This window comes from Zonotrichia leucophrys, chromosome 7 (assembly GCF_028769735.1).
Source record: "Zonotrichia leucophrys gambelii isolate GWCS_2022_RI chromosome 7, RI_Zleu_2.0, whole genome shotgun sequence".
NCBI classification, from domain to species: Eukaryota; Metazoa; Chordata; class Aves; order Passeriformes; family Passerellidae; genus Zonotrichia; species Zonotrichia leucophrys.
In genome coordinates, this window is record NC_088177.1 from 17,609,356 (window position 1) to 17,635,093 (window position 25,738).

The 25,738-nt window shown below is 42.2% G+C and overlaps 1 protein-coding gene across 14 annotated transcripts in view; it reads right to left on the reverse strand.

Moving 5' to 3' along the window:
* ANKRD44 (ankyrin repeat domain 44) overlaps nt 1-25,738 on the reverse strand; it is a 131,463-nt gene that overhangs the window by 30,547 nt on the left and 75,178 nt on the right. For 9 of the 14 annotated variants that reach the window (XM_064717721.1, XM_064717725.1, XM_064717732.1 and 6 more), the window contains 13 exons: nt 24,457-24,527; nt 20,719-20,919; nt 19,382-19,469; nt 17,447-17,589; nt 15,897-16,109; nt 14,895-14,973; nt 11,625-11,739; nt 8,632-8,714; nt 7,269-7,332; nt 4,884-4,952; nt 4,044-4,184; nt 2,072-2,155; nt 989-1,100 (listed from right to left, as the gene is read on the reverse strand). In XM_064717721.1, the coding sequence (XP_064573791.1) occupies nt 989-1,100; nt 2,072-2,155; nt 4,044-4,184; nt 4,884-4,952; nt 7,269-7,332; nt 8,632-8,714; nt 11,625-11,739; nt 14,895-14,973; nt 15,897-16,109; nt 17,447-17,589; nt 19,382-19,469; nt 20,719-20,919; nt 24,457-24,527 (1,463 nt within the window). The remainder of the gene's footprint in view (nt 1-988; nt 1,101-2,071; nt 2,156-4,043; nt 4,185-4,883; nt 4,953-7,268; nt 7,333-8,631; nt 8,715-11,624; nt 11,740-14,894; nt 14,974-15,896; nt 16,110-17,446; nt 17,590-19,381; nt 19,470-20,718; nt 20,920-24,456; nt 24,528-25,738) is intronic. The other 5 variants (XM_064717726.1, XM_064717722.1, XM_064717734.1 and 2 more) reach the window with 2 other exon arrangements.

A 25,738-nucleotide genomic window follows, 5' to 3' on the forward strand; every position in this document is an offset into this window, starting at 1 on the left:
CAGCATTTTCCTGTTGTGGCATGTGTGGTGTGAAAGCAGCATGTGCTGTGCAGAGCTCCTTCTCAAAAACTAAATACTTGACTCTTGAACACAGAAAGAAAGAACCAAACAACACGTAACACTAAACAACACACAGTGTTCTCACTAAAGCATAAACAGCTATAAAATTTTCCAATTGGAGCTTAGTTTTTGGAAGCAATGAAAGTCAATTTATATGCAATATATACTATTATATAGCCTATATCATGTATATAGTAATAATACATGTAATTTATATAATATATATAATTTTGGATCATCCTGTATATCAAGCAGTTAACTCTCACCTTAATGACACTTTAACAAGTCAGATACATCTATAAATCCATTCTATACATTTCCCAAATCCAATGTTTGGCTAAAAATTGTTGGCATCTTAGAAGATGCAATTACTAATCACTCAGGCCCAGAATATTAAAAAAGGAATTTAAAAAAATATTCAAAAAACTCCAAAATTCTCAGCTGCTTTGCATATAAGGTTGATTGATCTTGATTATGGTAACTTTATCAATGTTGCCATTGTTGTGCCAGAGACAAAAAAGAAACTGCAGGTATGAAGCAAAAGTTATTTACTCCCTCAGTATGCAGGTCAAATAAAGGGCCAGGTGGATCAGGCACATTCACTGTCATTTACCAGGAACTGTCCCTTACTCCTGGCACTTAGGCATACACTGGGAATATTTTGATCACACTTAAAATTAACTTGTGCATACATAAACTTCACTCAAAGACAACCCTTAAGCACCAGGTTTTGGAATTAGGACTTGATTATCAAGATAAACATATTTTTAAGATGGGTGCAAATATTTGTGGTTACTGCCCCATATTTCAGATTTCCACGGATTTCTTACTATCCAAAGAGCTCCAGTAGTGGCCGTGGGGGAGTTGCCCATCCTGGCACAGGCACATTCCCTACCAGCAGCCAGGGAAGCCCCGAGCAGGCACTCACCAGCTCCAGGCACTGCCGGTGCCCGTAGGCAGCCGCGTAGTGCACGGTGTTGTAGCCCTCCTTGTCCTGGATGGAGGGGTTGGCATCGTTCTGGAGAAGGAACTCGAGACACCTGTGGACAATTCACTGGGTAAATGTGGGCTCACAAGGTTTAACAGGCTCATCCCTCGCTGCAGCTGGAAGTGGCACTGAACACTGGCAGTGAATCCTGTACTTTGAGCAGCAAATCACTTCTCACCAATAGCTCCTCACATTCACCATGTTTTAAACAGAAAATTCCCACTTGTCTTTGAAGATCAACTTCATGGAAAAGATAATCAACCTAACTCTTGTGGCTACTCTAATTTACAAAATTAATTTTCTGTTACAAAACCTGAAAGCTTCTGTGCACATGACATAAACAGCCTAGAACTGCTACTCCTCACACAAACACTCAGATATCAAACCATCAGTCTCCAAACATGCACTAGGGCAGGCTGGAGAAAAAAGATTTTATTAAATTACATTAACATATTCTCTTCATTGGCTTTTTTTTCAATAATGTTTTTCAAAAGATCCCTTTTGCTCTTTCTAGCTCTTGCCACTTTCTCTTATACCATCAAGATACTGTCATTTTGTTATTAGTACTTCCTTGCCTAGCCTGTAATCTGGAGTGAATGTAAGGCCATTATATAATAAAGGGGGATTTTTAAAAAAAAAACATTAAGCAGATAGATGAAAATGTTAATCCAAGTGAATGCATTGAGAAAGCCATTAGCTACTTCTTTTTGCAACATACAGACTGTGCTGTGCGTGACACTAAAGACACTACGTGACACTAAAGCACATGATATTAAAGAATTATAAAATTACTGAAGCTGTACATCTTCCATTGAAAACAGCAACAAGCACAGAAACAGAAATACCAGGGAATATGTGCACAGAGAAAAGCATGGAGCTTTTTCCTTTAGGTTAGCCCTCATTAAAGCCAAGCATTGTTTTAGCAGAGCAAAGAACAAGCAAGAGCAGAGTGTAAGGCTGCAAGCCAAAGCCGTGGCATTCTCCAGGAATGAAGTCTAACTGCATTTGTGACACCAAACTTACAATGCAGCTTCTTTTTCCTTCATCTCAGTGGCTCTTTCAAGTTCTTCAGCATTTTCATGGGAGTTACCTAAAATATTCTTTCTTCTTAGCACAGAGGACAGAAAAATGCAACTTATTCTCAAAATACCACACCGGTGATTTTGATGGAATCTGCTCCCACCCCCAACCTCCTCTTCAAGGAGCTGACTTCCTCCAGCCAGCTATGAGGATTACACAAGTTGTTGCAGCAATGTTGTGCACTTTTTTCCTTTCCAGAGTAACTCAGGAATACTACACCTTGCTTCCTCCTGCAGTAAGCTGCTAGTTCTCTAGCATTTAGGATTTAGAGCAACTTTAATCACTGATACTAAATCACTGTCTCGAGTCTGCATTAGCTGACTGGCCTCACTTTCTGTCAAATATCTTGGCAACACTGTGTGATCTCAGTCAGGTTCTTCTCCCTGCTCATTAACTACCCACATCCAGAGTTAATGATGAATATTCTTTGGAATGAGATCGCCTGACCTTGCAAGTTTTTTGACATTCAGCAGGAAAAAAAAAAAAGATTTGCTGACCTATAAAATCATGGTCTGCAAATAGCATTTGATCTATGTAATAAGGCTTCTTCCAGAACATCTCAAACTGAAAAATTTAATGAGGAGACAGCATCACCACATCAGAATCAATTTAGGTTTGGATTGTGAGGACAAATAAAAGCCATATACTTCTTCCAAAGTTCAGGATGTGACTAAAATAAGCTTTTTTTTTTTTAAATGAGGAATAAAAGTAGAAACATCCTGAAGTTAACCAAGAGCTTGTTTAAATGCAGGAACCTCACCTACCAAGAACCAAAAGCTGAAAAACACACACTGAATCATCATTCTCAACCCCCCCAAGTAACACCTCACCCTGGTAAGACAGAATTAGAAACAGGCAGTGGTGAAAGCCTTCCTACAAGCTTATGCTGCTTTTCATGCCAAGCACAGACCTCTGATGACTCTGCCTCCTTCTCCCCAGCACTGTTCAGGTCTGAAGGTGATGGGGAAGGCATTTTTTATATCAGTAGTATCACAGAAAATGATGAAGAAGCTCTTGATGTGGCACTCAGAACTCTGCCATAAAGTTAAACCAAACTTCCCCTGGCGTGGCACTGAGGTGGTGTTCTGCTGGCAGAGATGCAACTGTACTTTCACCAGACCTCACTATACAAGAAAGCAAAAACTAGATCCTTAGTGTCTAGAGACACTGTGAGACATAAAAACATAGGATGAACTAAAAATAAATACAGGTTGCTAACAATTTTGAAGAGAGAGAACAGGATAATTGAGTCTGGTTTATACAGTGTGTTATAAGGAAAAGATTGGCAGAATGTTCCACTAATCTAGGAATTAAAACTGCAGCCAGTAACCACAGCATTTCTAAGTCTTGCAGCTCCTTCTCACAAGAACACCACTGCATTCTGACACAGCCTATTCCTCAGACATCTCTCTAAAAAGGCAACCTGTTTGGACAGGGTGAGCATTTTTATCTGCTCTGACAGTGGAGTGAGACTGATGGTTAGATCCATCCCACCAATCTGTCAAATGCCAAATGTCTGTCACTGCAGTCTTCCTCAAAAAACCTCTCCTGCTGCTGTCTCTTGCTCTATCCCTTCTGATGGACTTGCAAAGCAAATGCAGAAAATTCTCTGAGCTTAATCTTGTGATGAAACCACAGAGAGGAAAACAAAGGACACAACACTGAGAAAACAGTTCTGTAGGGCAGGCTGGCTGCAGAACTGTGTGCTCCTTCAGAGGTAAACCGTGGAGCTGAAATGCCACATTATCTGGGGGCTTGGCTTCCAGGCACAGCAACTCTCTGTGGAGCTATGCACACATCTGAGAGAAATTCCTCTGCTAGTGGGATCATATTTTGGCTCAAACAGCAGAGCACCATGAAGAGACAAATGATGTAGTGAAACACTCGAGGCAGGAATTGCCCAGAGCTCCCTTACTTTCTGTCCATGTCAGAAGCAGCAGCGTAGTGCAAAGGGGTGCGTCCCCAGTCGTCTGTTTCATTAATATTGGCTCCTGTTGTCACCAGGGTCTCAATGCAGTGGAAATGACAATTTGCAGCTGCATAGTGCAAAGGTGTCCTGGAACATAAGTGGCAATTTGTTACCTCATATTCCAACATGTACTGAGGAGGATAAAGATAAATCGTCATTGCTGCGTTCCTACAGATTTCCATCAGTCAATATCAGCACTTTAATTCACGGAAATTTAACAAAATATTGCATTAACAGGAAGTTCTGGCGCTGCTACAAAGCCTAATAGGACACAGAGCATCAATCTGTGTCTTGCAAACAGCCCAGTGCCTGTGAGAGCCCCTGCTGTGGCTCTGCAGACACGCTGCCCCTCCCAGCTGGGAGGCAGAGCACAGCACCGTGTCCATCACAGCATCTTGCTCAGCTGGCATGGCAACACCCATAGCAACGCTTTCCGTGGGGGAAAACCCTCTGGGAAGCACATCCAGTGGCAGCTATCCTGCCATAACAGATCAGGTGCTGTCTTGGGCACAACAGCACAAGAATTTAGGCAGTAAGGAAAAAAGAAAAGCTGTGATATTTTTAAAAAGAAAAGCTCAAGAGGGTGGGATAGGTATAATGGATTTAATGAAGCCTGCACCTGTGTGGCTGGCATGAAACTGTAGCAGCAAGGGTTCTGCAGAGAAGGCCAAACTACCTGATTTTGCTGCCATTTTTCATAGAACATATGATTTTCAGTCAGAGGTGGCCTTTCTTCCTTGCCTGATAGAGTCTTTCTTTTTTAAAAGAGCTTTGTAATTCACCTACCTTCCACATTTGTCCTTCTTATTAAAATCTGCTCCACTGCTTTGCAAGAGTTTTATACATTCTACATTACTGGAAAGAGAAGTAAAGAAAACAAAAGGTGAATAAAGCAGAAGCTTACACCTGCATTGTCCCCTGTCCCCCAAAAGGAAAAAGTTACTCTAGTTATTTTTGTATTATTTGCTGTGCAAAAACTATAACTTGAAATTCAATCTAACAGAAAGTGAAGCTCTAAAAAGAAATTATTTTCTTTTTTTTTTTCCACTAGAAAACCTCAAACTTCTCTTCTGAAGAAGAAAATAATTAATTTTCCAAAGAGAGCACAGTAAATGTGATCAGTATGTCTGGAAATTTTCAATGGCAGCTGTACTGCAGTGCACCCATTCTGACCTGGTATTTTATAAGGGAACTTTAAAATAAAGTTGTTGCTAGCTTATGAAATGCCAGTCTAATAATGAAGAGGTGACATTTAACGAAATCCACCCCCACTCAGCAGAGCATTCAACAGAAAGCACTTTGCTCAAATCCTGTTTATTTAATGAAATATAATCACAAGAATCACTTGTAGGTGTACTCTGATATGATTTGTTGACTATTGATGGATTTAAGCCCATCTCCAAGTGCTTTGTTAGCAAAGGGGTGTGGCTGTTATAGTGATTGTCACATCAACACTGCATTTATAAAAGTAGAGGAGAATTTCCCACAGCCTGGCTGTTTCTTCGTCTTGTTTAAAGCCAGGTAATTTTTAATAGAACACAAACCAGCTGCATTCTGAGATCTTTTGTAATTGAAGCAAATAAATGTAGGACTCCAAGCTGGAAAATGACAAAGTGGTGCAGCACTTTCCAAGACGGCTTGTCTTTCACAGGGGCATCACTTGTGCTCACAATCAGACAAGCAGACCTTTAAAATTCTTCCTCTAGCACCCATGCAACTCCCATTAATGTAATGGCAGTAAGAGGCCTGAGTCAGGAAATACACTAATGGCTTCTGTAGATCTCCAGCTACAGAAAAAAAAAAGGGACTGGCTTCAATAATGCAATATTTTGGTGTAGGTCAATCCCAACTCTAAATTGCTGTTGCATAAAATAACTACGGAACACTCACCACAATGACCTAAAAATACAAACACTTGCTAGTGATGACAATCATAATAAACCACTGAGAAAATATGGTTTATTTTCATGAGTCACTTTTGCTTCTTATTGAAGCCTCTCCTTCTCTTTATGACTTCCAGGATGTTTTTAGTATCCTTCTGGGGTGCAGCCTTATCAAAGAGGTAGCATCTGAACTATATTAAAATAATCTCCATCCAAGTAACTGTCATACCTCTTACATGAAAGTGAAAGAAGTATCAAGAGAAATAATACCAAAACAATAATAAACCAATATTTGGATGAATTTTATTAGGGTTTGGGGTTTTTTCCCCCTCAGGAACAAAAATTTTGCAATACAGATTTTGGTCCTCTGAGAAGAAAAAGCAACTTCCAGAATGACTGCCAAGTATTTGCTGTGGATGAGCATTTCTGCTTGTTATAACCACAGAGAATCCAAGGGCTGTAGCCAAGGCTCCATTTCAGCAGTCTTCTGAGCCATAAAGTACTCAAACAGAAAAGTCAAAACTCAATGCTCGCCAAACTTTGTGTCCTTTTGCTAGATTAACCTCTCAACACTTCACTGACTGGATTATCTGGAAATATTTAAAATAACTGAATGCTACATTTACATCTTAAATTGAAGCATTTCAATTTCCACTTCAATTTCACTTTTCTGCCCTCCCACCACTTTTCAGGAACGCATCACCCCAAGAGAGGGGAAGCCTTCTCACTTTCTAATTTGGAGGCTGTGGGTTTGGTTTTGGGGTTTTTTTGTTGTTGCTTTGGTTCATTGGTTTTTCTTTTAGAAACTTATTGCACCTGAAAAATGGGAGAGAGGGAGATGAACTACATTTGGACTCCAAGGCTGCAACCTGATGGGCACTGCTGCAAAGCTGCATTTTTGGACAAGGACACGGTCCAGAGATAGAGGCCAGGAGTAACTCCCCTGCCAGCAGCATGCCAGGAGCTCCAGCTCCTGCTCCTCACTGGGTGTTCCCTAGGGAATGATGCTTTTCTGGAAACTGTTGTGGCTCTCAGGGAGGCCTGAAAGCTGAAACAGCCTTCTCAGGGGCATGAAAAGGAAGAGTTTTCCCCTCTGTCTGAAACACATGCTTCAAATCAACCCAGCTCACCCTACACAAGGGCAGGGGCAAGAGAGCCTTAAATGACCCAAACTATGGCATCACACAGCCTTGCAGAGCAATGAATTCCTCTGTGGATAGCACAGCCAAGCTGGCTGGCCCCAGATGTGCCCCAGGATGCCCTGGAGCAGCCCCGGTGCAGTACTCACCCTCCGGCAGCGGCCGCGTGCAGGCACGTTCTCCCGAAGCTGTCGGGGGTGTCTATGTCAAAGCCTGCAGACAGCACGTGCTCATTACTAAACAAGGACACTATGCTATACTTTTGTCCTAGTTAAACCACAGGAAACATCGCAGAGACAGAAAAATCAGTTAGTTGGGAAGAAAGCAGAAGGCAAGGCGCAGTCAGAGAGGCTGGCACGGGGACGGCGAGCGGCTGCTGGCACCGGCAGCGCTATAAAAGGAGCTGTGACAGGAGACCATTTCCACATCCAGCTCCTCCACACCCCTGTCTGCAGCCTGGGATGGGTGTTTGGGAGGCTGAGACAGCAGGACAGGAAGACAGAGAACATGGGGACACGAGGAAGAACCACAGAGTCAGCCTAAACATGAACTGGGGCTGTTTTCACGGCACGTGGTTGTCAGATTGGGAAGAGCCTTCCAGCAGCACGTGAGGATATTCATCAAGATGCACGAGGCCAAAGGCTGCAGCCTGACAGTGCTAACTCTGCCCACCCAGAGTGCTTTCTCTTCCCATCTAGTGGTCAAGGCCAGAGCACACCAAGTCTCAATATAATGGGGTATGTAATTATCATTTTTCACATTTCTTTTATACCCTACAGGACTCGAGTTAAAGGGGAAAAGTAGTTGTAGGACATTTTACATGATAAGTAATGAAGGAGTTTTCTAGAAAACTCATATGATCTGAGTCACGATTTTTTAACTCATAGGAACTCTTGCCTGGAAAAAGCAGAATCTGGGATTTGGCCACTGATTACTGAGTCTCTTGAAATGGATTCATAAGCAAGCTCTGGCTGCTTCTGCTTTGGGCTCTGGTGAGGATCCCAAGCCTGTTCTCTTGACACTACACTTCCACCCATTTTCCCTCTCATACCCCCAGAGCTTTGGCCAGCCTAAGTCCTTCACTACAGATTCAGATACACACTTTAGCTGCATGCAAAATACATCATCACCATCAGTGAGATGTAAATCCCTGTGCCAGTGCAGACCCCAAGGAGATAATTTCAGAATTACTCCTTTGGTGGGCAAGGGGGAGAATCCCCAACGCAAAACAGGATCTCGCATTCCTGCAGTTTGGAAAGGGGTTCTAAATTCCCTCCCTCCCCAGAGTCTAAACTCTCTGAACCTGCTGGGAGAAAAGAGCTTTGGGCATGAACAACACAGGAATTACCAGCATGGCTTTGGGAAAGCCTTGCATGCTCTGGTGCACTGCCCCACACAGCCCAACACAGCAGCACTTTCATTAGAATAATTCACAACAAAGCATGGAAAAGGGCTGCAAGCAGCAGAGACAAACACTGCTGGAGTTCCAGGGACACTGGGGGATTTACTCACCCGATGACAACAATTTCCTGCAGCAGTCTGAATGGGCATTCAGTGCTGCTAAGTGTAAAGGGAACATGTTGTGGATCCCACACCTGAAAGGGACAACAGCCTCGTGAGAAAACGCAGGTTACATACACACACAGCACATCAAAAGCTCCTTCCAGAAAGGCAACATTTTCTCATGCTTTTCTAGGAAGATTCTTTCTTGGTGGCTGCCATTATTTTTATCTGTAGTTCCTTAACAGCCTTCTTGAGAGTTAAAAATATTCTGATGCAGCGAATCAGAATCTTGGCATTTTGCTTTGAACAGAATGTGGCAGGATGGTTTGCAAAAATTCCAGGCGAAGCCAAGGTAGGGGAGGAAGTAAGAGAGCAGATACTGCTTGGAGTCAATTGCCCAGCGAGCCACAAATTTCTGCACCAGCTACACACACAACTGCCATTTTGAGGGAAATGTAAATGCCAAAATCTTCTCTATATTATTTCTGAATCTCTTTTTTTTTCCTTGCAGATGACTCTTTACACTTTCCTTTAGGCTCCCATATCAGTTTTCTTCCACAGCCTAAGAACTAATAATCTAATTTTCCTATTTGCTCCAGCTACTTTCCTCACCTCCCCTTTCACTTTTTCCTCCCTCTTTTCAATCACACAATAAACTTTCAGAGCAGACGTGATGGGTAAGAAAAGAAAGGGCGCCTTTAGATTGAGCCTGTTTATCAGCAGTCTAATTCCATATCAGGCAAACATGGAGTTTTTAAACAAGCTGAGCACTCAGCAACTTTAATTAATATCAGGAAATCGTGCCAGTTCAGTCCCTAGGCATACCACTGCTCACTGTCTTAGAATACTTTTGGGTCTGGACATCTTGGTGTCTTTCATTCAGCATTGTTTTGTGCAAAGCATCTTGTTATTCTAGATATATTATCCTGCTGGCAGTTCTCCAAGTGCACATAAACATGGAGCCTCTGAAAACAACTAGCTTGACAAGATTATCATCTACTGTCTGCTCCAGCAGATTTTTTTTTAAATTACAAACTCCAGAACAATAGCAGATGGATTCCTATCAGTCCTTCACTTCTGCAAGACAATTGGTGGATGAGAGAATACGATCATCTCATGGGAGAAGACCTCAGATACAGACCCAAAGACAAAAGATTTTGTCTTTCTAGACACCATAAATCAGAATTACTTAGGAAACTTAAGGCAATAATTAATGTGGATGTTTATAAATATATTGTGCTCTCTCCACGATTTTATGCATTAATGTATTTAACTTATTTGGGTTTGTTTTTGAAAAATTTATTATTTCCTGAATCCACAGGCCCATTCTTTCTCTGTCTTCACATGTCCTCGTTGCTGCTTCACTACACTGACTTGTGCTGCTGTACAAATTTGAATTTTGCTATTAGCAGCATCTATATCTTAGAATAAATCTATTAAGAGATGATCTGACAGCCTGTTCTTTGAAGAAAACATCGCAAGCTGCACTGAGCTGCTGCATCTGTACAAACAGTCTGCATTTTCTAGCCATGGATTCACTTATTTAAGGGAACATTGGACATTCCATATTGCTGTTTCTCCTTACACCCATTTCCCTCTGCCTCCACCTCCCCCTAGTTATCTAACACAATATTATTCATCTTTTTGGTCAAGATTTCCACCCAGCAGATGTTTTTGGCTGGTCTCCACTGAAATCCACTATCTGCACATTTGCTACCCAGTGTGCCATTTCTGCAGTGGTGTTCACACTGGTTCCTCCCATCACTTGCACACTTTCCCTTGCAGTGCATTGCCTCAAAGCCTGGCCGAGCTGTCTGCACTTATTGCGAACAGTGCTGCAGAATTTTCTTTCCTAAACCTATTTGGGGAGCTCACCCAGAATTATTTACATGCAGCACATATTGAAAGCACATTTAGCACAGGCAGTAGCATCATTTCCATCTGCCTGCTATCTCTGAGCCAACTTCTTATTTCACTTATTTCTGCTGCTGGAAAAAGTATTTTATTTGATCAATGTTCCAGTTACCCAACTGTGAAATAGAAATTTCTAACTGGATAACCCTGATTCCAAGAGTGGAGTGGGCTATCCCAGTGCATCTCATTTTCCCCTAAAACCTCAAGATAATAGACAGTGACTGACTGTACTGGAGAAAGAGAGAGGAAAAACCTACACTTCTGTTAAGATACCAAGATCTTCATGCTGGCTATATTAATAAAACTCAGTCACACTAGCTGAAACCTAATGTGGAATTGCATTATCCAAGCCAATTGAAGATCTGTTCTACCTTCTGAGTTTGTAGAGTGACAGTTGTATTTAGCAAAGAAGAATGGGCAAATGTGTCACTTGCATGAACACCACCAAGCAAATAAACAAACTACTGAGAGCTGCAATTCTCTCCCAAATTCAAACCAGACATTTGCATTTGAAAGCAGGGTTTCCTAAGTAGGTAAGTCAAAAGAAGTCCCTGATTTCTATGGTATGTTCTATGTGAAAGAAAAATTTTATTTTGGAGACATGTGAAGGTAATTTGCAAAACCTTAGATTCACGAAATCAGATGCTGCTCTGAAACACCTGGTACAGATATCCCTCATGGCATTGCATTACCCTAATCTCCTACCCCTGTGTTTATACTCCTTTTAAAAGACCCTAGGAACTTGAGCATAACTAAACAATACTCAAAAATCCTCTCTGTGTATATATATATATACACACACACACATCCCCACTTCATGTACATTACCACCACTGTCCTACATCAATGCTTCAGGGGGAAGAAGCAGTGCTTGTACAACTTGTAATCACACAAGTGGGCACAACAGGAACTGAGCAGAGTTTGCTGCCCTCCACACTTCCCAATCGTTCATATTTTAGTCTCATGTCACCCAACTACAGTGCAATTATGCTTGTCAGTTTTAACCTCCCCACATCAGAAGCAGTTGTGTTTCCAGGCACTGGACACGACACTTGATCCTTGCAAACAGCTCCACTTGAGGCACCTACTTGGCAGTATCGGCTCCGCTGGTTATGAGGGTGTTGATCAAAAGCTCGTGTCCGTATCTTGCAGCCACGTGCAGAGGGGTGTTACCATCCTTATCTACACAGTCGATTTCCCCTCCTGCAGAAGAGATTTTCATACAGATTAACACTGAAAAATTCACCGTGAATAAGGGACCACAAGTGCTGTTTGTCTCAGCACCATGAGCAGCCCCGAGCTGCTCTCTTAGCCACTGAATTTCCCAGAGCAAGGACCGGCACACAGCAAGCTCTCAGCTGTCAGCCATGGTCTGGCAGCAGCACCTGCACCTCCCTCTCCACCTGCAGTGGTGGCAATGGGATGATGTACAGGGGTCAAGTACGTGATTGCGATTTGTTGCCTAGCTAAAGGTACAAATGGGTGTCCTGAAATAAACTACAAAATAATCTGCTGAAACTGCACCCTCATTTGTAAAGGCATTGCCACTCAGCCTTATCTGTACAACAATGTAAATTAGAGTTCGCTTCGGAGGCCATCAGGAACACACTGCAAACAAATGTGCTGCGTGCTTTTTGTGTGTCTTACCACAGCATAACCAAACAGTGCTTATGTAGAACTTTTCCTTTTATAATGTAAACCTGGCATCTTATGTTTTATTCACATAAGCAGGAAAAATGGATTCTTTCTTTAGATAGATTACAGACAAGTCCCTGTTTTCTTTTTGGACCAAGAACTGTAACTTTCTCAGTCTCTCCTTGCCAGTCAGGTTTACTGCACTCCAACTATTCTCTCTTTCCCCCAGTCCTCTCCAGCTGGCCAGCATCCTTGTGGAAGCAAAAGCCAAAACCAGTACTACAGCTAACTCTCCCAATGCTGAGCTAAGCAAACAGGATTACTTCATGCCTGCTGGCTACACTCCTATCTGTGCACTCCTGGACATTGCACAGCACCATGGACATCCATTACCCATTTCTTTAAGCACCACAGCACTGCTGACTTGTGGCCAACAAGCTCCTGATCCTCTACAAGCCCCAGATCCCTTCTGGAGGGACTGCCACCCACCTGGCTGTTGCCATTCTGAACTTGTCCAGCTGATACTCCTGCCTCTGTGGGTGATTTTTCTTTTGCTTCACTTGCATTATAACCTCTGTCTCCAGTTCTACAGATCATTTTTCATTCTGACTCCACCTTCTGCCAAACAGTCTCTCCCAACCACAATTTTCTTCTCCAAATGTTAAAAGCACATTTCTATTCCATTATCCAAGCATTTAATGAAAATACTGGATAGTTCCAGACCCAGAAGGGAAACTGAAACTCCCTCACTACACCTTCCATTTCAACAACAATTCATTTATTACTAATCTCTGAGCGTAGTTTTACAACCAGTTATGCACTAGTGCTGCAGTATTTTAATACTCTGCTGGTTTGCAGTGAGAATGGTTCCTGAAAGCATGTCAGAAGTCTTGCTAACACCAGGATATGGTAATATTTACTGCATGTCCACTATTCACAGGTGGTAACAGGGCTTAATTGCAACAGGAAGAGCTCTAGTAAAGCACTAGACAACATGCCCTGAGAATCTGTGGACACCCCATTCCTGGAAGTGTTCAAGGACAGGCTTGAATGAGGCTGTGAGAAACCTGATCTAGTACAAGGCATGCCCTCCCCATGGCAGACAGGCTACACCTAGATGATATTTAAGGTTCCTTCCAAACTTTCTAATTTCTAATTTTTTAATGGTGAATGAAGGTCAGTGAAACGCTTGAACAGGGTGCCTGGGGTAGAGCATCCACCAGTGGAGGTCTCCACAACCAGAAACATGGAAAAGTCAGAGAACTGTGCTGTGTTTACAAAGCCTATTAAACAGCTGTAGAAAAGAACTGTGATGTTCCAGCTTCCTTTACTCTTGAGAAATCTACACAAGATATTGCCCACTTTGGCTGACCTATGTAACATTCCCCAGCTTTCTTTTTCCTCATTTTTAAAAAAAGGTATCACACTTGCAGTTTTCCAATTTTAAGGTAATCCATTCTTCCTCTACAAGCTGCTAGAGACAGCAACCAGAAATTGAGGCATAGTTAGCCAACTCATTAAGTACTGCAGAATGAAACTCTATTGCTTTAAATAATTCACATTTCTCTCTTCCCCAAGATCCCATGGCAATGAGGTATAAAGTCACTTGCAATGAGATCTGTGTACACTAAAATTAGAGGGGCAGAAAACCAAGAAAGAAAGAAAGAAGTGAAACCCAAGTAAGTGGAAGAAGAGTAGAGAGGCATGAAGGGCAGATGAAGAGCTGCCAGTCCTTTCACACACAAATCCAACAGCGAGCAAACAATGGCTCTAAGCCTGAGCCTATTAGACCAAACAACTAAAAATTGCAGTAAAGCACAGTTTCTTGCATTTTGCCCCTACCCCCTTTTATTATTACTTTTTTTTAATCCCAGGAGAGAGATAACAATTTGCATGATGACCTGAAAGAATCATGATCTACTGGAGACCTCCATTTAAAAACACAATCTTGTTTAAATGCGTCATTACATTTAAAGCACAATTGTTCAACTACTTCCAACATTTCACACTTCAATTCCAAGTTGGGATTTTTGGGGGAAAAAAAACAACAAAAACAACCAAGAAAACAGCCAATGAACAAAGCCCAGACCATCCTGTCTCAGGTAGTAGCCCAACCTGGGAAGCTTAAGTAAAGAATCAGTAACAGCAACCTCTGTCATTCAGAAACAGGCCTCTGCCAGATCTCCAACAAGAACAATTGCTATATTCTATAGTATTCTTGGACAAAAAAAGATGCCTGAAAAATGACTGATAATCAGGAATCCTGGCTATGCCAGAGCAAACAAGGTAGCACTGCTCCTCCCTGCTGAGTACATATTCAACACTTCATGGAGACAGTGGCAAGGGATGAGAAAAGCACAGCTGCTGAGTGCAGAGTAGAGAAAATGGTTTGAGCTCTTAAGAACACCAGGGCTCCCAAAGGAGGACAACTAGAAAATTGTGCATCCTTCTCAGCAGAAAAAAGACCTGAATACACCTCTGAACTCTTGCTTTCAGGTTAAGAATCTCAGTAGATCATCTGGACCACTGTCAGCTGGAAGATTATGGAATTTTGTCAGCAACCAAAACCTCGGGTTGCAATGACATGATGGAATGAGAGCTGTCAGTTCAGCTCAAAGGCAGAAGTTCATGGAGCTGCCCTCTGGGCCAGAACAACTGAAGACTGCATCAGTGGACACGCCTGATGTCTCGGAGAGCCGCTCCAGGGGCTGACAGGGACTCACCGTTCTGGATGAGCGTCTGCGAGCGCGTGAACCTCCCATGGACAGCTGTCATGTGCAGGGGGCTCTTCCCATCCTTACTCTGCCAGGAATGAAACACAGCACTGCTTTAGCACGTGCAGGCTCATGAAAGCAAAGATACAGTGAGTACACAGCAATGTTTTGGGTTTTACAGAAAGAAACTGAGACCAGGAAAGCCGAACAATGAGAAAATAGATGGGAGCGGTACCGGCCTCCCCTCACATCACTTCTGTTTATTGGCATGGTTTATTGGCACCTTCATTGGCAAGCACAATCCCTAACTTCTTCTTAATAATTTTGAGTTTAAACAGTGCACTGGCTATTCACTGATCTTACGGGGTGTTAAATGCTGGAAGTTAAATGCCAGCTTCATAGATGGGAAACTGAAATTCAAAAAATTTTAACAAAAGTAGTCAAAATCTTGTATGAACTCAGAAGACCTCCAGTTTTCTAATACTTATACCAGTACCCTCTGTTGGATAACTGCAAGTTCCTTTCACTTTCATTGAGATGTGTAAGTTGTGCCTTCAAGAATATTCAGATATCCTATGCAGAATCAGAGTTTGTAAGCTGGGGCTCTAAAGTAGGTAACAAGCAACCCTGGAAAGGGAACTTTTTGGAGTCAGGTTTAATTAAATTTATATTATACGGGGAAGAAAAATACTAAAAAGGAATAGTTCTTTGACTTAGCACCATTCCCTGAGATAACATTTTGACAGAGCTCTTGGGACTATATTTTAGTACTTTTTTGTGCCTTCATGAAAGTGATTGCCCTAGAGTTTAGAGTTCTCATTGTTATCAAGGCACTGCAAGCTCCCCTGCTGGGATGTAATATCACCCAAACAGTTTCATGATCAACATTCTCAGCATCATTCCAATTCCATCAAGGATTTAGAGCCATGCTGTAGCTGTTGTTACAATTTCCTCCTGAGATATGCAAAATAGGCTAAAGTAAAACTGTAAAGCTGGTATTTAAGTTTTTACCTGAATATTAACATCTGCCCCATTATTCACTAGCAGTTCAAGACACAGTGCTCCATGAGTGGAGGCAGCAGCAAAATGCAAGGGGGTGAATCCATTGTTATTAGGCTGATTTACATTAGCACCATAGTCAATCAGCTCATTAACAACAGAGTCCTGACCGTTGTAACAGGCAATGTGAAGTGCAGTATTTCCATAGATGTTCATCTCATCAATCTAAAATGAGACAAGGAGACAAAGTTAAAATTACAGAGATCAGCTTAGCGTTTATGTAATGCATCACACGCTGCAAATGGAAATAGCTGGAGGCCTGAACTGTCATAGGGCATAGCTCTCACCAGCACATTTCATCGGCAAACTACACTCCCAGACAGCTTCCCTTGGAATGCTTTACCTTTCCTATTATTAACTTTTTATCCTGCTGACAATTTCTAAAACCAGTGTGAAGCTTAAAGCTGATAGCAGGACTATGTAATGACGATATTGATGACAAAATTCCTAACAAGCTGGAAAGATTTTCCATGTAAGTGGAAAAGCAGGATGAATCAAAAGCTCACAATCTTTATATTTAAAAAGATTACAACAGCGACTATTGAGTTTTTGTGAACAGAACCAGGCATAATGGCTGTTTCATTTTGGATAGGGAGTGGGGGTATCTGAGTGAAAACAATGTGAAAGTGCACAGATATTTACACTTCAATGAGAAACCACTTTCAGTAGTTCAGTATTATAAAGATGTAATTAAGATTATGTTACTTCTTGATGACCAGCTTAGTATTCAACTGCTGTTCTGTAAAACAGGACAAGAGAGATTGCACAAAAGACTCGGGAATGGCATGAACAGCCTTCCATGAAACACAGGCGTCTCTAAGATCATATCCCCAGTGGTGGAGAATGTGGAACTTAATGGGACTTATTAGCATGGCACTGTTGATAACAGGAAACAGCTATTCCCCTTCGCAGCCAACAGCCTGTGAACATGAACTTCTGATAATTTTCTGGCAGGTCAAGTCAGCTGAAAATACCATGGCAAAAGCAATGTCTTTATTATGATTAACTGTCTGATCAGGCTCCTCTGGTCATCTCACCACTGCTTTGAGGAATTGGCAATAACAAGAAGTCTGTGCCCTGAAAACCAAAAGTTATTTTCCAGAGTGAAAACAATCTATCAGCTACAGAGGAAATACAGGTCTGTAAACTGAAACAGCCTGAGCTGCTGTTTAGTAAAGTACTCAGTGTATACATTGAGAACAACCATTCATTGTATCAAAGGAAATGCTGACCCAAGGAAAATTTCAATACTCCATCTTCTTCTGCAGGAACAGGATATATCTCCTGATTCTTTCAGCAAGGTGGCCTGCAATTTACTGTCCTTATCAGCCTTTCTTTAATACAGAATATCTCCAGACTCTTGAACCAATAAACCACATGAAGAATGAGGTGGTCTGGAAAATGGGACCTCTTTTCTTTAGAAGTCCCTGTCTTTAGCAGCATCCATAAGAAAGAGGACAAGACTATCTCTAAATAGAAATAAAGTGCACATTACCACATACCTCCACCCCCAGGTTAAGGAGTTGTTTCACAATGTTAATCTGCCCATTGGATGCAGCTGCATGAAGTGGGGTGTAACCCTTCTTGTCTTTACAAGTCACTTCTGCACCATGATTAATCAGTAAGGCAACAACTTCCAGGTGACCTTCAAAAGATAAAAGACAGTAATCAATGAATAGACCATCCCACAGCATCACTTCTCCCAGATTGCTGCTTTATTGTTAACACACTGCCCTTTCACTGCTGTTTCAAAGTGCTCCCACAGTTTTACAGCTGCTGGAAGGAAGAAAAAGCATTTTTATAAATGTTTCTAATCCTAGCTCCAGGCCTTGTGAAGAAATCCATGCATTCACCTTCTCCAAATGTGTCAAATTTCTCTTTACTGAATTGATTTTCCAGTTGCCAAAAGAACAAAACCACACCTCTTTTCCATTTATTTCTCTCAAGCTAACAGTGTGTTTTATTCTCCCTTTTACAGAGAATAGTGATACAGTGAGCACAGGAGCATGGCAATGCAAGTCTCCCAAAACAGCATCCTATTGATGTCACCTGCAAACACAACTGCTAACACTACTTGGGTTTTGTTAGAGATAAAAAATAACCTTAATAAATTATAAAATTAAAAGGAAGAGTCTTATTGCTTCATGCTGAGACAGAACTGTCTGCCTTAGAATTAAACACTTATTACGTCAAACACCACACAAAGTTGTGCTCCATCGGGGTTGCACAGCACTTTCATGACAAGGGCAGCTCTGTCATGTGCAGGACCTAGGAAACCATATGTACAAAGTCTATAGATAATGAGTGTCCCAAAATAATTAAATATTCCAGAAACTCTGTGAGGGTTTATTTACAGCTCTCATCGAATTATCTAACTTCTGTCTAAAATGCACTACAGACTCCATTGCTAATTTAGGCCTTAGATGTTATCTAAACACTTTTAAAAGTGCATCATGAATTTCTGAAAACATTTAAATGGAAAAGAGGCGTGGAATTGCACAGCACAATGTAAGAGCCTTTCAAATCCAGAGAGTGAAGTTCAAAGCTCGTTAGCTCAAAAGCCACATCAGAGTTGTTGGCAAGAGCCTTTCCATCTGTGTCTGTGTATATCAAAAAACCACACAATATGCTTTTCTCACAGTTGGAAATCTCCTATTATCTCATTCCTAAAAGTGCCAGGATTAAAATAAAGATTTCTGACATGTCAAATAAAGAGTTCCTGGCTGAGGGTGCACAGCTCCCCACCAACTGCAACCTGAAATATACAGCTTGGCCAACAAAAGCTCTTGAACAAGCATGACCACTATCACAGACGATCTTGTATTTTAAAATTATAATGTCCCAATGTAAGAAATTTGCCTTTAGCTTGAAAAGAATGATAAGGCAAACTGTTTGAATTAAGCAGCACTTGATAACACCACTTATTTTTTGGGGAGATATTCAGTTGCTCTTGTCCACTCTGGAATAAAAGGTGACAATATTCTCCTAACAGGAAGAAAGTGTCTATTGTGCATTTCCTAAGAATATCATTACCTAGCTGCTTATACACTGCAATAAACCACTAAATTTTTGATCACACTTGCCTGCATTTCACTGAAAGTACTTTTTAGTAAAAACTGAAATAAATATAACCTGGGTTTTTTTTCTAGCACAAATATAGCTCAGGTTTGACTTAGAGTCGGGATAAGAAGACCAAAATGAAAAAGCAACACAAAAACCCCACAATTAACTGTCTTAAAAAGGAAATCACAGCCAAGATCTTCCTAGCTGCAAACCCATAAATGGACAGTGTTTATTTAGATCAGCTGAACCCTTCCCTCTTCAGGGTAATTACAACACTCGTTTTCAATGGCCAGGTCTGCTCCAGTCCATTTTAAGACATGCAACCCATTTGTGAATAGGAAATGAAAAAGGAGGAGCAGCAGCCCAAGCCTTACCCATGTACGCTGCCCAGTGAAGAGCTCTTCTGTCCTTTTTGTCAAAAGCATTGATGTTTGCCCCCTTGGCCAACAGCAAGTTCACCATCTAAAAGTAACAACAGAAGATAAATCAACCCTCAGACCACAGACTTGAAGATTTATAACAAATCAATCTTGCAATAAAGCTGGTATCACAAAATGGTACATCTGAATGATCATTTCTGATGTTCTCTATTAAAAAAAAATCAGATTAGGACAGTTAGATACAGGAATTACTGTCTCTTTCCTACAGTCCAGTGTTTTAAAGGACAAACACTGTCACCATCTTACAGGACCTACCATTCCTCTTTCTTCTTTTAATTACCGTACTCATCAACTCATCAACTTTTGTTGACAGAAGCTTACTGTTCCAGTCTAAGAGTTTTTATTCCCTACCTAGATCTTCAGGTGCAGAATGGGAAAATGAGGACCCTTAAACCCAGATCTAAAGACTAGCAAAACTTAGGAGGCAAAAATCTAGGGGCTTTATTTACGTAAACTTTTTCATACCATTAAATAATACTAGGAAGGTTTGCCTGTATAAGTAGGGAAAAACAGAAGCACATTTTCTAGAAGGCCAATTAGAAAAGCAGAGCGACTGGACCTTGGACAGTTGCATGTCTCTTCAGTATGAAATCAATCCACCAGTTTTCCCTTCTTTCCATTCTGCCACTCTTATTTTCACAGGCACTCCAGCCCCAAAGAAGCCAGGAGACCCTGGAGCTGCTGGAAGCAGTGGCACAGCCATCTCTCCATCTCTCCAGGAGTGCATGCACATCTGACTCACACCCTGGTTCTACACAGCCACTGCTGTGTTCCTGCAGGTAGGAAACCCATCCTGCAGTTTGGGAAGCAGCCAAGTGACAGCAACCCCAGGGCTCAGGGACACAGGGCTCTGTCTAGACCCAGCCACAGCAGGTGTAGACTGAGCACTAGAGTTGAGTCTAGACTAGTACTAGACTAGAGTCTTGTAGGGGGATACAATGTAAGAAAATAAAGACAGTGCAGAAGGTAGCCTCACACCTGAGGGGTTGCAGCTGTACCAATCACCAAAGATTAGGAACAGGCCTGCCCTTAACAGGCCACAGCTGTGTCCCGTGAGGATGAGTGCTATAAAAGAGTGGGTTAGCTGGTTGAGAAGCAAGCTGGAGTTTGTTGGCTGCGCTGTGAAGAAGGAGGAGTCAGTGCTGTGAGGAGCTGCCCATGAGAAATCACCAAGGAGGTATGGAACTGTTACAATTAGATAACAACAGAGTCCAGACTGAGCCTAGTGCAAGAGTAGAGAACGAGGCAGGAGAGTGGCTGGCGGTGCTCACCTCGATGTGGCCGTTGAGCGCGGCGTGGTGCAGCGCCGTGCGCCCGCCGCGGTCCGACACGTTGACGCTGCTCAGCAGGGGGATCAGGATCTCGGCACACTTCACTGCCTTGTTGGCAGCTGCCACGTGCAGTGGGGTCTGCCAGTTCTTGTCGCGGGCGTTGACGTCGGCCGAGTGCTTGATGAGCACCTGCACGGCTTCCTGCAAGGGCAGCACAGCCACAGCCCTCAGCTCCAGCAAACGCACAGCGCTGCCCCGACAGCTCCGGCACCCAGCTGAGGGGGGCCAGCAGAGGCAACAACATCCATCCCAACCACCTCCCAGCCTTGTGGAATGGCACTGTCCATTCCAATGGCCCAGCACACATCGCCTCTACTCTCAGTGAGAGCAGTAAAAAGGCCTCACAGTCAAAACTTGCTGGGTGGATTTGAACATGTCCTATGCAGACAGCCCATCCTGTTTGGTTGATTAACCATCAGTACCTCATAACTGTGCTTCCAGTGAAGAAATTAACTCACTTGAGCTATTCCTGCCATCACTGTTGGCCCAGCCTTGGCCAGCAGCTGGACAACCTGGAGCTGCCTGGCACTGGCTCTGTCCAACATGAAGAAGCTTCTCACAGACAACACCCCCACTACCCCACCCTTGCCACACAAACCCAACACACACTGCTACAAGGATCATCCACAAAATGAAAAGCATGTCAAAATAACAGCGAAGTGCTGCACATTTTATTCATAAACAGGAAAAAGGAGAAAATAAAGAAGAATGTGTGAAACCAAAACTTTAGCTTTTCAAAAACATGAGAATTCTGGTGTCCCCAGCTCAGTATTAGCATTCCTTTCCTCCCCAAGGCCTAAGCATAGGCCAAGGGTCTGGACTGCAATATCCATTCTGTCAGCCTGAGACCAAACATCTTTTAAGGTTAATTTTGTTGGTTAAAAGTAAATATTTCCCAGTGAGAAAATGTACTGTTCTCTCTTGAGAGCCTCTCTTGCTGGAGAACTCATAATCAGTTCATTTCTGCTTCTACTCATGCATATGCCATTAAACAAGACAGACAAAAACTACACATTTTTCTCAAAATTGCATTTCTTTTCTTCTTCCTTTTTCTCCCCACAAACAAACAAAATACAGAGGAACTACTGGGACACAGTAGCATTCAAGCAGCCTTGTCTGATAAATACAACTCACATCTGGTATGTGGGAGAGCCCTAGTCCTACAGAGTACCTTATTCTTTTTCCACAAACTGCACAGTTTTCTGTTAAGCCCAGCCAAAATTTTATTAATAAATAACAAACACATACTGTATGTTTACATAGTACTTTTATATCTAGAATGGCCCAGGAGAGTGCCTGCAGTCTGTATCAACACTACATATATACTGGGAGTTTTATGTCTTTGTCCTCAAATGATCTCAGCAGTTTCATTTTCTACAGCCATCTCACAAACTCTCCTCTAACAGATTTGTTCAGTGAGTGACACTGCACCAATAATGATATATGACTGTTGATGTCTCAATAGGATTTTGTTTTTTAAATTACTAGGCCTACTATTTTAAGAGTCATTTCAATGCAATTCACTGGAGACCTACGCAGCTGGGACATGAAGTCAGCAGGAAACTTCATGCACTCTTAGTGAAAGAAAAAAAAATGTTAAAGGAGAATTTTTAGAAGTAAATAATAAGGACTGAATATCCGAAGCTAAAAATACTTAGATTTTAAAATAAAAATATTTACATATTTTTGTTTACATCTGCAGTCTGCTGCTCTTTCAGATTTGAAATCAAAAGTTAAAATCCTAATGGAAAAGTTTTAATTCTATTGTTTTTAAAGCATGAGTTTTACCCTTTTATTATAGTTTCTCCCTATGCATGCAGTGCCCAGCTGTGGTGTAAGCCTCTGCAGTCATTGTCTCTAGCTATCCCAATTTAACAAATTGAAATCTCTAAACTTTTTTAAACTGTTTAGGGCTGAAAGCTGATATATCCATTAACAATCCTACACAGACACCCTAAGGGTTACTGATTTGTAAATAAACATAAATCCCTAAAGCCCCTGAAAATCATCAAGACATAAGTAAAGAAGAATCCATTCTTTTAACCAACATATAAAAGGATTCAAGGAGATAACTTCTGAATCCTCTGAAATCTTCTAGTAAAAGATTGATAATAAAATTTGTTGGTGATCATTCTAAAAACAACTGTGCTCACAAGAACTTCCAAAACTACACCAAGTCCTACTGGTCAGCTTCTGGACCACCAACTCATCTTCTATCAATGGGAACTCTGAATTCACCCACTGCTATCTATTGCTATCACCATCAAAGCTGCACATTTGCTCACTTGTGTAAGAAGGCAAAAAGCAGCACTGAATAAGCCTCAAAAATAATAAATCCTGTTTCCAAATTGTTACCAAAAGTAGCAATTCTAGTATAAATAATGAAGAAAAAATGGCGGGAGAAGAAAGCTGAATGTGTTTATGAAGTATACCATGAAGAGGGATGAAAGGCTGATGCCTTCCCCTGCCGCCTCACTAATGCCCCTGGGTACTCACTGAGAGGTACCAGAACTGCCAGCACACTTTCTCATTGTGCTTCAGCTGACAAAGAGTTAAAGATGAGACACAAAGCCACAGAAAGACATACATTTTCTGCAAGGACTGTGGCTGATGATAAAATCATGTACTCTGACACATCCAAAACCAGAAACCAAGCACGCTGCAATTCCTGCATCAGCAAGACTGTGGCTGATTTTTAAGGTTTAAGTCTGATCTTTGTTTCCCAACATGGCTTTTTGTATTTTGCCTCATTACAGCATTCACAGTCTATCAGATATTCCTTTCAGAGGGTTCCAGGGGATGCCAGCAGCTGGGAAGCTCAGCCAGCAGCCTAACAATGCCCGAGTTCAGAAGCGAGCCCAGGATTCCTGCCTCCAGGCTTGGCAAGCGCTGGATTGTTACAGAGGTGATTCGAGTCCATCAGGCTCTGGAAGACAGCCACCCTCTGTCTGCTTCACAACCCCTCCCCTCATCCCCAGCAGCCAATTCAGCCTGCAGTTGGGCTCACTGGTAATGAAGTTTTGGGAGGGTGAAAGTAGACAGGGAGGTCCACAAAGGAAAGCCAAGAATAATGGTGCAGTTGGAAACAGAGTAATGCCCGAGCTACACTCCCAGTAGTTATTGCTGCTCCTTTTTAAGACAGCAATGGAAGGGGTACAACACGATCCCAGAATATTTCTATTTGTCGAGCAGAAGAAACATGGGCAAACCCTCCCTTCTGCATGAATCAAATGCATTAACAGAAAACCTAACGGATGCCTTGAGATGTAATTAACCAAAACAAATTATGTGGTAATACATGTTGGATCACATCCACATCCACTCCCTTCTGGCACACACACAGCATGCACACACCCACAGGGATCCATTTCTCTTTTTTCACCACCTGAAGATAGTGTGGGCATTGTAGACCACTGTGGACTCTATCCCATGTGAGTCCTGCTCACTGCTCCCTGTGACTTGCTAGGGTAATGTAAGGCAAGGTGGGAATCAAGCACACGAAGGCTCAAGAGCAGCTACAGGTAACACGGAAACACTGACCTCCAGCTGCAAAGCCCTGCATGCAGGAAATGCCTTCCCTCTTTGCATGCCCATGCCACCCACCACGGCTCTGCAGGGTTTGCCCTTCCCCCAGCACGTTGGTCATGTGCAAAAGCAGGGTAATCAAATCTTACTCACTTCACTTCTGGAAGCAACTGCTCGATGGAGAGGAGTCAGCCACATGTTGTCCTTGGCATTGACACGAGCTCCTGCAAGCAGACAGCAGAGGTTACAGGCACGCCTTGGGAGCCCTGCCCAGCTGCTTCCCAGTGACCAGAGCTGAGTACTCGGCACTCTCCGTGCTCCCCAGGACTCTCCTGGCACCATGCTCACCTTGAAAATGCATTAACAGATGTCAGATAGAAAAAGAGGGATTCAGAAAGAAAAGAACCAGCTAGATAGGACTATTGTTAGAAATTGCTTTGTTTACAGGACACGAAAGAAGCAAGGTTTGTTGGAAGGAATTACCTATGTATGCATGTACACATGTGTCTATGTGGATGTATTTTTTTAGATCAACTGATAGAGCTGGGGGGAAGAAAAGCACCCTTTGCTTAAAGCACTTTGCCATCTGCAGACATGAAAGGAACTAGCCTGAGCAACCACTTCTTGTTTCCAGCTTCATCAGGCAAACCACCAAAAAATAATCACTTCCCTGCTTCACAAATCCTGCTGGGATCAAGAATACAGGACCAGGAAATGCTCAGGTTGGAGACAGAACTGGGCACTGACTACATCAGGTTCTGTGGGTGTTCCTGGGCAAACAACAGAAGAGCAGGGATGAAGAACACAACTCATCTGCCTCCTCTGCAGTTCAGTGCTAACAGGTGCTCTGACAAGAGCAGCTGGGCAAGAGGATGGATTTGGGCTGGCTTGCCAGAAATAAGGATAAAGGAAGAATATTTGACAACCACAGTGGTCCTGACTGACTGCAAACCCCCAATTTTTTTTTTAAAGGTATCCCGTACATTTGTGTGATCAAAAAGATTTCTTTGCAAGAAATACTAAAGCTATTCACTGATGTGATACCTCAGGAAGGACATCTAGTCATAAGGATTAGAGAAACTCATTTTAAAAAGGGCTTAACCTGAAAATATAGTGCCTCACAGGTTTGCAGGCAGCAGCATTAGTCTGAGAAAGGTAGAACATTCAGAAAAAAATTAGAGAAGCACAGCCTGGGTGAGCCTCTGAACTTCATGAACAAAGGGATGCTTAAGCTTCATTTTGCACCATAACTTCAGTGCATTCAAAAGCTGTAATTAATAAATCCCACTCTCTGAATCACCAGTACTTTCTGAGAGCTGATTCTCAGGAATATTAAGATTCTTGCCTGTGAATCACAGTGGTTATTGGGAATCATTCTAGATAATCACAGAAGAAACAAGTTCTTGCATATTTCCACAAGTCAGGATGCCGTTTT